The 12,392-nt window shown below is 66.7% G+C and overlaps 1 protein-coding gene across 1 annotated transcript in view; it reads left to right on the top strand.

Annotated features, from left to right (window-relative positions):
* The window catches only part of RADIL (Rap associating with DIL domain), a 62,992-nt gene extending 50,706 nt beyond the window's left edge, over nt 1-12,286 (top strand). The window contains exons 7-15 of the mRNA XM_034988295.1: nt 3,002-3,114; nt 4,490-4,727; nt 5,434-5,606; nt 9,084-9,234; nt 9,930-10,120; nt 10,295-10,601; nt 11,361-11,500; nt 11,591-11,730; nt 11,970-12,286. Of these exons, the coding sequence (XP_034844186.1) occupies nt 3,002-3,114; nt 4,490-4,727; nt 5,434-5,606; nt 9,084-9,234; nt 9,930-10,120; nt 10,295-10,601; nt 11,361-11,500; nt 11,591-11,730; nt 11,970-12,081 (1,565 nt within the window). The 3' untranslated portion in view covers nt 12,082-12,286. The remainder of the gene's footprint in view (nt 1-3,001; nt 3,115-4,489; nt 4,728-5,433; nt 5,607-9,083; nt 9,235-9,929; nt 10,121-10,294; nt 10,602-11,360; nt 11,501-11,590; nt 11,731-11,969) is intronic.
* The last annotated feature ends 106 nt before the right edge of the window (nt 12,287-12,392 follow it).

Here is a 12,392-nt window from a genome sequence, read left to right as displayed (position 1 = left end):
GGGAGCTTCCTTGGGCTTCTGTGGATATGTAGAGGAACGTTCTGGAAGCCTCTGTGTCCCGGTGGGCATCCAGGCCTGCTGACCTGGTTGCCCCGATCCCCGTTCCCCTCGGGTGGACGTGGTGCAAGGCGTCGATGAGACCCCCCTGCTGCACTCTGTCCGCAAGGCCTGCGCCTAAAGCCGTCGGTTTCCCGGCTTTTCCCCTGAATGTGACGCAGATGACCTGCCCTGTGTGGCTCAAAAGCCAGGGCCCTCGCTCTGCTCCCGCCGCCCGGGCTGTCCTGAGCTGGTGCTGCCAGAAGCCCGGGCCTCCCGCCCTCCAAACCCGCTGGTCTCCTTGGGGGCCTGCGGCTGTTCTGAGCGGAGGGGCCCCTCTTCTGGACGTGGCGTTGGCCAGGGGGCTGCCAGGCCTCTGGCTCGTCTCCAGCGCATGCGGCCCTTGTGTGCAAGATGCCAGGGGGCTGGGGGTGTTGACAGGGAGTCCCACCTGCTCTGGCCCCAGCAGCGTCAGCCGGGGGAACTGCCCCCTCCCTGGCTTTCGGGCACAGTGTTGGTGGGTGGGTGAGGCCTGCTGACACCCCATCTCATCTGCCCTGATTTCACACGCTCTGCTGACAGGCTGTGGTCTTTGGGCCCCACTGGGCCTGCCTCCTGGGCACAGGGACCCTGCGTCTGTTTCATTAAAAAGGCTACTTGGGGCTGATGGGGGCTCCGCTTCCTTGGCTGCGGCCTCTGCTCTTGGAGGAAGTTATTTTTGGTCCGGGGCCTGGATGTCGTGCAGCCCAGGCGATGCTGGGGGCGAGCACACGGATGGCCAGGGCCCCGCCCCCGCCCACCCCTGGGACCCCGCGGGCTGGGAGGCCGCAGCCGGATCTGAGCGTCCCACAAACAATGTCCTGCGCGGTGCAGGCGCTGGAGGGCTCGGAGGAAAAATCACATCAGCAGAGGGCAGAGGCGAGGTCAGAGTCGCGTCTCGGCCTCCTGACCTTCAGCGGGAAATTTCTGTGGGAAGAATTCTGAAAACAGATGTTATGTCCTGAACACTGGAAAATCGCCTTTTCGTTCCGCAAACAGTCTTTGTTGTCCGAAGCTCTTATCCAGGACACCTCCCTCCTACAGGCAGACGGAAGGTGGGCCCATCGGGGGTGGGGGCTGTTTTATCCACTGAGCGCTCTCTGGGAGCTTTGCGGCTCGGCTTCAGCACCTGTGGATCTGGGGGCCCGGAGTGCAGGCCCCCGGCCCTCCGCGAGGCTCGTGCGAGCGTCAGCTTGGTCGGAAACCCCAGCAGAGCCCACACCATGGGTACAAGTGTTGCAGCTGGTTTTCCAGTGGCATCTGAGAGATTCGTGTGGCATCTGCTGGGAGCCTCCCTGTGGCTGCTGAGTCCTGGCCTCCTGCTCTTTCTGCCATCCCTCCTCCCACCAGAAGCCCCATGCCTACACGGCGGGTAGAGGTGGGCTTTCTCGGACAAGCTGGCCACGTAGGAGGCCCCCCACCCAGGCCCCGCTCTAGGCAAAAGGTTTGGAACTGGTTTCTTGGCCCCGTTCCTGCTGGCTTCCATCGGCTGTGGGTCGTGTTTGGTCTGCAGCTGCCATGGTCAGCAGTGGGCAGCCTTGCATGTTTCTGTAGGCCTGGGGTGCTGCAGCCCAGCGGCCTAGTAAGAGCCCCTTGCTCCCCCAAGCCACGGGGGCCCCAAAGTTGCCTGATTTGCCTCTCCTCTGAAGTCCAGTGAGGCTGCCGGGAGCAGCCAGACCCCACCAGGCTCGGTCCCAAATGAGACCCCACAGGCTGGGCTCTGGGGAGGACCCTGGGCAGGGGGGGCAGGCCTCTGGCTTCCCAAGCCAGGCAGGTTCCTGGGGAGTGAGGCCTTTGGGGGTGCACTGTGGGCCCAGGGGCGGGAGAGCCCCAAGCCCTGGAAAGAAAAGTGCCTCGAACAGGGATGCATCCCTGTTTGTAGGGGTGGGGTCTCTGATGGACTCGCATGCTGTTTCCATTCTGTTTGTCCAGCAGTGGGTGGTCTGGGTCCCCGTGCTCCAGGGAGGCCCCACCAGACCCAGCACCTCCATCCCAGCCCTGGGACGAGAGTCCTAGACCGTGGGGCCCACGCTGTGTGGTAGTGAAAAGGCTGTAGCCACACTGGACACGCACGGCCCAGCCGCCTCCCTGCAGGTCCTGTGATGAAGTGAGGCTCTGAGAGCGTGGAGACGAGGTGGAGCGTCCAGGCCACGGGCACCCCTGCTAAGCGCTGGTGGGACACCGTGTGTCTCCGCGTTCTGGAGGCCCCTCAGGACATTTCCGCCCTGGTGGGGTTCTCTGGTATTGGGGTCCCTTTACAAGAACCCCTCCCAGAGGGAAGGCATCACCGGGCATCCACTGACAGCCCCGTCTCCCCACTGGGCAGGCCCCCCAGGCTCAGCTCCCGCCCGTCCGGGGAGGCCCAGCCACCCGGGCCTGTTGTTCAGGGGGACCTGCATGAAGCGGGGCTGTCGAGAATCCTGCTCTCAGAGCAGTGTCTTCCCTGCAGTCTCTCCCGGGTGCTGGGGGCAGAACGGGGCACGCAGGCCATTTGGTTTCTCTCTTCTTGGAAACGTCACGCTTCTGTGGAGTGACGGTCTCCTTTGGAGGTCTGGCCGGTGTTCCTTTGACCTGCGTCCGGGGTGAGAGGTGGCTGCAGGGGAACTGGGGCAGAATCTGCTCTTGCTGGGGCAGCTGGTTCAGTAGACAAGGGTCCGGGATCTAGTCAGTAACGAGCTTCCGATGGGCCTCGCGTCACTTTAGCATTGCCGGGCCTGGAAGCGCGGGGCCGGCCGCCTTGGCCAGCATCTCAGCCCCGGAGCCCCGGAAGGTGCGGCAGTCGGTGTGCGGCCGGCCGGCCGGGCTGGCTGGCTTTGGTTATCGCGTCCCCAAACCCAGCATGGGGGCTTGGGTGGGCGCACTCCGGGGGTAACTGGGCGCCCCCCACGTCCCCACACGGTGACCGTGAGCTGCTGTCTCCTCGCAGGCTCCAAGGAGTCCCTGTTCTCCTGCACGCTGACGGCCAGCGAGGAGGCCATGGCGGTCCTGGAGGAGGTCATCCTGTACGCCTTCCAGCAGTGTGTGTACTACGTCTCGAAGGTACGGCGCTGCCGGCTCGTTGGCAGACGCGGCAGGGTGTGCTCCTCCTGGCCCCCCGGCGTGGGGGCAGCTGAGGATTTTGAGCTGGACGGCTGCCTCCACACACTTGAGCCCCGGCTTCCCGCCCCTCGCCCTCCTGCCCGCCCCACCCTTGTCCGGGAGCCCGCCGGCTGCGCAGGGGCCCGCGGTGTTGGGGAGCTGGAGGGCTGGCTGCTCTGGGCAATGATTTGGAAGGTGGAGCGCGTGTTCCGTGGGCACCGGTGGGCACTGCGGTGGGCAGAGAGGACAATGGGGCCTCCGGGTAAGGAGGGGGGGCACAGGCAGGGGAGTGGAGAGAGGAGGGGCCCCTGTGGCAGGTGGTCCTGTCCAGGGGAGCCCAGGGGATTTGCTGAGACTGAGGTTTTTTTTTTTTTTTTATTTTATTTATTTGAGAGAGAGAGCACAAGTGGGGAGGAGAGGGAGAAGCAAGCTCCCCACAGAGCAGGGAGCCCGATGCGGGGCTCGATCCCAGGACCCTGGGATCATGACCTGAGCCAAGGGCAGACGCTTAACGACTGAGCCACCCAGGCGCCCGGGACTGAGTTTTAACTTAGAGGGACTTGGGGGTGGCATGGAAGCTGCCGCCCTGCTCTCCAGCGGGAAGCAGGAGGGGTTCGTTGGAGACAGCACGCTGGGGACAATGCTTGGATTCCCTGTCTGTTCCGCACGGAGCTCAGACGGTCGAGTCAGGCAGCCCTGTGCTCAGGTGCTCCCAGCTGCGTGGAGCCCTGGGTTGGGAAGCGCACAGCCTCAGTGTCTTGGCCAAACAGGAAGGAGCCCCCCAGCCATGTGCCCTGGGGGTCCGAGTGGGGATGCGTGTTGCCCTTGACCCATCACCCCAGGATCACCTTGAGATGTACTGGCAGCGAGGACTCCCCTCAGAGGTGGTGCCTTCACCTTGTTTCTGGGGAGCAGCCGACGCTGCCCCGTCAGCCCCGAGGCGAGTGTGGGTGCCTGCCGTCCTGCCAGGCCTTCCGCCGGGGCCGTTGCCTGGCCCCCAGGCTGCTGCGCCCGGCTTGGCTCCGCGGGAGGGTTGCTCCGGTGCTGGGGGTGTGGTCCCTCGGGGGGCCCGCCAGCTGCTCCCTTGCCACCCTTCTGTCTGATAAGACAGGAGGGGTGCAGCCCCCCCAAGACCTGTGGGGCGTCTCCAGCAGCCCTTTGGCCGGGGCTCTGTGCGCCTCCTGGAGTCCTCTGCTGCTTTAGCCGGAGCTGGTCCCGAGCCCCCGTGGCCCCCGTGGCCCCCGTGGCCCCGGGCAGCTGGGGCCCGTTCAGCAGGACCCGCGATGGGCCCAGGCGGGGGGCTCGCGTGCAGCTGGGGTTTCCCTCTCGCCCCCAGTCCCTGCACGTCTGCCTCCCGGCCCTGCTGGAGAGCCCCCCTTTCCAGACGGAGCGCCAGGAGAGCTGGTGCCCCGCCCCCCAGCTGCCCGAGGAGCTGCGCCACGTCGTGTCGGTCTACCAGGCCACCCTGGACCTCCTGCGGCAGTTCCGGGTGCACCCCGAGATCGCCTCCCAGGTGCTGGCCTACCTCTTCTTCTTCTCCGGCACTCTGCTCTTCAACCAGCTCATGGACAAGGGTGAGGCCCGGGGTGGGGAGTGCGGGGACCCCCACCCCTGCTGCAGAAGCTGAGCGGGTGCTGGGGGGCCGAGGCATCTCGCTGCCTGGGGTTCTGGCGGGCAGGTTGAGGCCCGGGGCAGCTTCAGGAGTGTGCGTCAGTGTCTGCACACGGGCCCCGGGGTGGGGTGGGGTCTGCTTGGGCCCTTCCTGGTTCCTGTTACCCCCACACAGCCCCACTGGGGAGCGAGGAGGGACAGGCTCAGAGAAGGGACTTGGCCTCTGCCCCCCAGGCTCCTCACTGCCAGGGGCTCGGGGTGCCAGTTTCTTCCAGCCACGGGCCCCGCTGGGACACGGGGACATGAGCATGCCATGCGTGCAGACCCGTGGCACACGTGTGTCCCCAGCAGGGCCCTCCCCGGCTGGTCGGGCTCCGAGGGCAGGATCCGGGTGGGAGCAGGCATCTTGGCTATAGGTGTGGACTCTCTGCATTGGGATTCCGTGGCTGTCCCACCCCCATCCGTGCCCCCCTCCTCCCCCCACCCCCCCGCCAAGAGAGGGGTCCAGAAGCAGCCTAGTGGCCTTGGACACCCACGTACGGTTGTCAGGCTTGTCCCCAGAGGCTTGGAGTCGGGGAGGACAGGCGTTGGGGAGCCCCCTGGGGAGGGCGGGGGGCACGCCTGCCGTGTGGGGAGCAGCTGGGCGTCACCTTCCCTGCCCGCTCCCAGGCCCCTCTCTGAGCTGCTTCCACTGGCCCAGAGGCGTCCAGGCCTGCGCCCGCCTGCAGCAGCTCCTGGAGTGGATGAGGAGCGCCGGCTGCGGGGAGGCCGGGGAGCGCTTCTTCCAGAAGCTTTCCTGCACACTCAACCTGCTGGCCACGCCCCGCGCACAGCTCATCCAGGTAGGGGGTGCCCGACAAACCCAGAGCTGGCCTCCGGGCCCCTGAGAGCTCGCGGAGTGGCTCCCCTCCCACAGCCCTTCCCACCTGCAGGCAGGAGAAGGCCCCAGCGATGTCGGACCCCACACGGCACGGGGGGCTCTGCACGTGTGATTGAGGTTGGGGGCCCCGAGATGGGAGCTTACCCCGGCTTGTCTGCTGGGCCCCGTCTAAGCACATGACCCTTAGAAGTGGGAGAGGGAGGCAGAAGCGTGGGTCCGAGAGAGGACGGGAGGAGGGACTCGACGGCCCGGCTGGCTCTGAAGAGGGACCATGGGCTGTGGCGGCCTCCGGAAGCTGGAACAGGCCTCCGCTGAATTCGGACGGCCCAGGAGCGCAAGCAGAATGCAGCCTTGCTGGCTCCTCGGTTTGGGCCCCACGGTTGCTGGGCGTCTGACCCCCAGGACTGTCAGAGTGCGCATTTGTCGTCGCGGATGATCCCTGAACCCAAACCAGTGGTGTCCCTTTCCTGCCTGGCGAAACAGCCAGTGTGCCCGGGGACGACGTGGAGAGGCCTGCATGGCCGGCGCTGCCGGGAGCGTCTGGACCAAATGGGCACCTCGGGCGTAGCCAGCAGGACGCTCCTGCAGGGACTGCGGACCTGCCGGTCTGCTGTAGAGTCAGACCCTCCGCCTCTGCCCGAGGATCACCACACGGCAGGTGTCATCTGGGTTTGGGTCACCGGGGCTCTCCGTAACGGCAGCTGCTGTCTGCCCCGCACCGCGCGGTGTGACCAGCTACCCGCACAGCAACCTCTGCTTCGTGCTGCCCACGCCGAGTCCCCCCGGCCAGGGATCGCTCAGCGGATACCGACAGTCTGCCATGTGTTGGGGACTAGGTCCGGTTCAGGTGTCTTGTAAGTTACTGGATTTTTTTTTAATTCTAGAAGTGACACATGGGTTCACTAGAGACAGTTCAGAAACCAGGCACATGTGTGCGGATCGCGGATGCAACATAGGCATTTGGTTGGCTTCTTGGCAGCACAAGCCCCCGGGGGGACAAAGAGCGCGGAGGAGACGAGCCCTGTGGAGGCCAGGAGGCGGGTGACCGCCTGAGCAGCGGAGAAGCCTGGCTCCTGGGGAAACCGTGTAGCCCTTACACGCGACGGGGACAACAGGGCCGAGAAGGAAGATCCTGGCGCAGGAGCGGAGCTGCCAAACCCGAAGGTCTGTGAACAGACAACAAGAGGAGCAGAAGGCCAAGAGTGGCTCTTCGAAGAGTGTAATAAAGTGGGAAATTACAAACCGCCAGCATCGAGACGAGGAAGGGGACATCTTCAGAGCGAACGCTGAAAAGGAGTAGGAACGACTGCATCTCCATCGTGCCAGGAAAACATTTATTCATAGTGGGGGCGCCTGGCTGCCCGGTCAGAGCTCGCCACAGCTCTCCCCCCCACGGACATGTGCGCCGAGGTCACGGGCCCTCGTCAGCACGAGACGCACAGGACGATGACAAAGCAGCGCTGGGTCCTCGGCCGCCCCTTCCTGTGTGGCTGGGTGCCTGTCCCCCTCACACTGCCAGAAGCCCTGGGCCGATCTCTAGAGTGTTGACGACCAAGGGTCTCGAGGCCAGGAGACCAGGCGTCATCCTGACACCAGGAGTCTCGTTCTGGAAAGGGGGCTTACTAGGGGCCAAGGAGCATCTGAGGGCCGGAGGCCGTGGGCCGTTGCCTGCTCGGTGGGGGCCTGTGCCCTCCCCGCGGCAGGTGCTGGCCCGCTGGGTGGTCGGGGACAGTCCTGGTGGGGGATGCAGACCCAGGTCCCACCGCAAGCCGGCCGGGCAGACTCGGCTCCCGCTCTGGAACAGGAGAGACGGATGTGGGGAGAGGGGTTGGGGGGCACAGATTGGGCTGGCAGGCTTCTCTGTAAAGGGCCGGGTGGTTGGTACTTTAGCCTTTGTGGGCCACAGAGAGTCACCATCCCAAATTCTTCTTCGTTGTTGTCTTAAGCCCTTCATAAAATGTGAAAACCATTCTTAGCTGGAGGGCCCTTCAAATACAGGCCTCGGGCCATAGTTTGCCATCCCCCGAAACAGACTTCTCAGGGAGAAGAAACTTAAAATACATCTCCATAAAGAGAAGACTTAGTGTCCGTAAGATAACTGCATTCTATAAATAGAAGAACCAAGAGGATTCTTGGAAACTAAAGCTGGCAGCAGAGAGGAAGGATTCAGAGGCAAGATCCGGAGACCGAGTCCAGGAAGTCACCCAGAACATGTGTCCGCACTCGGGGGAAGGAGGACAGGGGAGCGTGCTAGGCCCCTGGCGCCTGGACACCGGCCCTGGATGCCGCACGGCTGGGGGAGGGAAGCCGGGGTTCTCGGAACTGAGAAAACCAGAAGCACCGCCTCGGGCCAACAGAGGCTGTCCTGAGCCGGGGGGTGTGCTCCCCGCGCTGCCCTGCGCCCCCCGCAACGTAGCCTGGGGCCACGCTTGTCCCTCTGGCCAAGGCACTTGCTACCCACAGCCCAGGCCCCTTGGCAGGAAACCCAGAAAAGAGGGAAGCACAGGAGTGAAGGCAAAGATGGGACGAGAGAAGGACCTGCCAGCGAGGCCCAGGCTCCGAACAGTAGGAGGTGGTGGCCATGGCCCAGGGGGGACCGAGACGTCCCCAGGCCCATCCGCCCCGAGGTTCTGGAGAGCGCAGCGCCGCAGTGTGGGGACCACGGCCGCGAGAAGCCTGTGAACTTCCTGGAAGAATAAAGACAGGACACACGCCGAGGATCAGCCGTCAGCGTGGTTTCCGACTTTCAAGGGCCGCGTCAGAAGCTGGGGGACAAGGGAGTCGCCACCATGGAGAGCATGAGCGTGGACCGGTTCCCCTGGCGGCAGGGGCAGTGGTGAGGGTCTGTGCCACAGAAACGAGAATTAGCCCAGAAGGTTGAAGACAGGGTTCCAGAAAACGAGAGAGGAGGGACATCCCTGGCCCGTGGAGACCAGGGTCGCAGGGAATGGCGCAAGCTGTTGCATTTTGCGCACAAGGTCAGGCTGCTGGTCCCCCCCAAGGAAGCCTCCCTGTCCGTCCACAGAGCCAGTCTCGGGGTCCCCAGCCTGGCGGGTCGGGTCTCTTACGCACTGGGAGGCGGGAACCCCCTTTCCCCGAATCCCCAGGGCTCTCTGCCGCCCTTCTCAGCCCCGCGAGGTGACGTGGGGAGAGGCACGTTCGGTGGACAGAGCACTGGGTGTGGTGCCTGCTGGCCGCCCCCCAGGAACAGACACCCCCCCGGCTCTCACCCTGGACGCCCATGGGGCTTTGACCCCCTTGCTGACCTCACCCGCCTTCACAGTGCCAGAGGCCCTGCGCGAGCGAGCTGAGAGCACGTGGCCAGGGAGCCCGGGCCCTCTGCCCCTGCCCCTGCCCCCAGAGCACGTAGAAGCCCCCCCCGGGGGTGTGGCTGCGCCATCCAGGGGCCTCTGACCGTGAGCTGCTGCTTGTCACCCAGATGAGCTGGACAGACCTGCGAGCCGCGTTCCCCACCCTGAGCCCCGCACAGCTACGCCGGCTGCTGACGCAGTACCAGCTGGCCTCGGCCGTGGGCCCCATGAGTGCCTGGGAGCCAGGTGCCCAGGACAGCCCCGAGGCCTTCAGGTCAGGTGAGCCGCCTCCCGGGCAGGAGCCAGGGGCCCCGCGCGCCGTGTGGGGGCAGAGGGGAGCCTCCCTGGGTGACTTCCTGGAGGAGCCTGGGGAGCACCTAGGACCTCCCCCCGGGGCCACCTTCCTCTGGGAGCGCCCTGCCCCATCCCCCACCTGGGGACCCAGAGACCCCCACAGCGGGAGGTCAGAGTCCACGGTCCCCCTCCCCAGCGAGGAGCCCGAGCGCTCGGGGCCCAGCCGACCAGGAGGAGGGCGGGGCCTGCACCCTGCGTGCGGAGCTGGGTGTGCTGGGCACCTGTGTGTACGCACACGGCCTGCGTCGGCCTCTCTGGGTCTTCTCTCTCTGTTGCGTGATGCACGTCATGACACAAAGAGAAGACACAGCTGGAAGTAGGGTCCCCACCCCCCAGCGCCTCGGCCTGGATGGAACAAGTGCTCTGAGCGGGACCCTGGGCTCCTCGCTTCTGAGGCCTGCCCCGTGGTGGGCGCTCCACTGGGGGCAGCCTGGCCTCGTCCTGGGCGGCCACCGGGTGCAGAAGGGCCGAGCGCTGGCTTGGGCAGTTCACTTCTGGCTGGATGCCGCATGGCGGTGTCCCCAGTCCCGCCGGGGTGGGGTGGGTGGCTGGCGCGCCTGGGGAGGGGCAGGAAGGCTACTCCTGGCCGGGTGGTCCCTTCATCCTCCCCCCCGCCCCAGAGGAGGTCCTGGAGTCGTACGAAAACCCCCCACCCATCGTGTTGCCGAGCGAGGGCTTCCAGGTGGACTTGGAGGCCGACTGCCTGGATGACAGCATCTACCAGCACCTTCTCTACGTCCGCCACTTCCTGTGGAGCCTGCACAGCAAGCCCAGCCCCGTCGCTGCACCTTCCCAGCCGGAGTGCCTCGAGGTACCCGGGCCCGGCTGTCGGGGCACGGACCCTGGTGACGGGGCGGACGGGGGCAGCCAGCACAGGGCCTGGCTGCCGCCCCTGGGAGCTCCCGGGGCCCCTTCGGTTCTCCCACCACGCCGGGCGGCTGAGTACCTGAGCGCTTTCTCCACCCCCGCCCCCACCCCCACCCAGGGCCCGCACCACACCACCCCGGAGGGGCACCCGGAGGGCCAGAGCTGCCCGCTCGTTTCCAGGGGAGCCTGTGAAGCCGGCCAGGTGCGCGCTCTGCCTTCTGCTGGCGCTCCCCGCGCACAGGGCCCTCCGGGAAGGCACAGCTGCGGGGGCCCCCAGGCTGGCCCCTCGCACGTAGACTCCTCGTGCCTGCTGACGCCTCCCAGCACCCCACTTGGCCTCGAGCCCGCCGTCCCGGACTGGCCCGAGCCTGGCGGCACCCGTGGGAAAGCGCTCCCGGAAGGGAGGAGGAGCGCAGCTCCAGAAGGTGAGCCGTGTCCCCGGGCTCACGCCTGCACCCAGCCCTGCTGCCACCTGGCAGAGCCGCTTGGGGTCATGCCGCCCACGAGGTCCCAGTGGCATGTTTGGCCTGGGCTGGCGGTGCCCGCGCTCGATCGCCCACAGCCCGGGATGCTGGAGGGCAGCTGGGCCACACGCAGCCATCTGTGGGACCAGGTGGCTCCGCCCAGGGCAGAGGAAGGATGGCTCAGGGGCGAGCACGGAGGAGTGAGGTGTGTGTGTGGGGGGGCTCTGCCCCCACGTGGGCTGCACGGGCCGTGCGCCGGCAGACTTCGGAGCGTGTCCCGAGGGCGGGGGCCACGCAGGTAGAGCGGGGCCTGAGGTAGGACCCCTGCTTCGTGGTGCTGGTCTGCAGCCAAAGGCCCTGACCTCCCGGGGAGAGAAGGTACAGGACCCTCAGGGGGGCCCCGGCTCAAGAAGGGGGCAGGCTCAGACACGGGGGGTGGACGGACACGGAGTCCCCCCTTAGAGGTGCGGAGGGAGGGGAAGGGTCCCAGGGGAGCTCTGTGCCGGGAGCCTGAGCAGAGCCCCTGCTCAGGCCCTGGCCCTGGCCGGACGGGGACTCGTGTCCCAGGGCAGCCGTGGGGGCGCTGGAGGTGCCCCGCGCAGGCACACGTGGCCCCGAGGGGGTCTGCACCCCTCCCTGCGGGGCTCTGTGAGCCCGCTTCCAGGGGCGGGGCGTGCGGCGGCGGCGGCGTGCACAGGGGCCCCTTTCTTGCCCGCCCAGGAGACGGCGTGGGCCCCGAGGACGCGGCCCCGCCGGCCCCGTGCAGCCGCAGCTCCAGCTCGGACGACTTCTGCTACGTCTTCGTGGTGGAGCTGGAGCGGGGCCCCTCGGGGCTGGGGATGGGCCTGATCGACGGCATGGTGAGTGCACCGGAGGAAAGCTGGGGAGCAGGGGCTTGCGGGGGGGCTGTCCAGTGCTGAGCCCCCGCCGACCCGCTGCTTCTCCCCCAGCACACGCCGCTGGGCGCGCCCGGGCTCTACATCCAGACCCTGCTCCCGGGCAGTCCCGCGGCGTCGGACGGCCGCCTGTCCCTGGGGGACCGCATCCTGGAGGTGGACGGCAGCAGCCTGAGGGGCGTCAGCTACCTGAGGTACCCCTGCCCTCGTGCCGCGGCGGCCTGCGAGCGGGTCCGGTCGTGACCCCCCGCCCCCGTTAGAGGCGAGGGAGCGGAGGCTCAGCCGGCTCCACCGACCTCGGCCGACACAGCAGCCCCAGCCCGGGCCCCTCACGGAGGGGCTGGGCCCCCGTCCCAGGCACCCCCGGCACCCCCGCCTGCCCCGCCTGCCTCGCCTGCCCTGAGGTGAATCCTGTCCGCCCCCCGCGTTTCAGAGCCGTGGACCTGATCCGACGCGGGGGAAAGAAGATGCGGTTTCTGGTTGCCAAGGCTGACGCGGAAACGGCCAGGAAGATCCGCTTCCGCTTCCGCACGCCGCCTCCCTAGGGGGCCGGCCCCGCGCTCCCCGCCCTGAGGCTCGGCCACCTGCCCCCAAGCCGCTCCGTGGTCCTCGCTGTGGACGATGTACATCTTAGTGCATCTTTTATTTATACGACCGATAACACTAAGTTGCGATGTTTGTTACAGAGCTTTTATGTTTAAAGCTTTTAAGGAAACGTATAGATTCAATGAACTATCTTCCGTAATCTGACGAGGTGGCGGCGTGTGGCGCTGGAGTGGGCGCGGGGCTGGGCTCCCCGGGAGGACACAGGATCCTAGTGATGCCCGCTCTCTGCCCCCCGCCCCGAAGCAGGGAG

The sequence above is a fragment of the Mirounga leonina genome, unplaced genomic scaffold (assembly GCF_011800145.1).
Source record: "Mirounga leonina isolate KUSES-001 unplaced genomic scaffold, KU_Mleo_1.0 Mir_454, whole genome shotgun sequence".
NCBI lineage: Eukaryota > Metazoa > Chordata > Mammalia > Carnivora > Phocidae > Mirounga > Mirounga leonina.
Note: the sequence above shows the minus strand (reverse complement) of the source record. Positions and strands in the feature narration are given on the sequence as shown.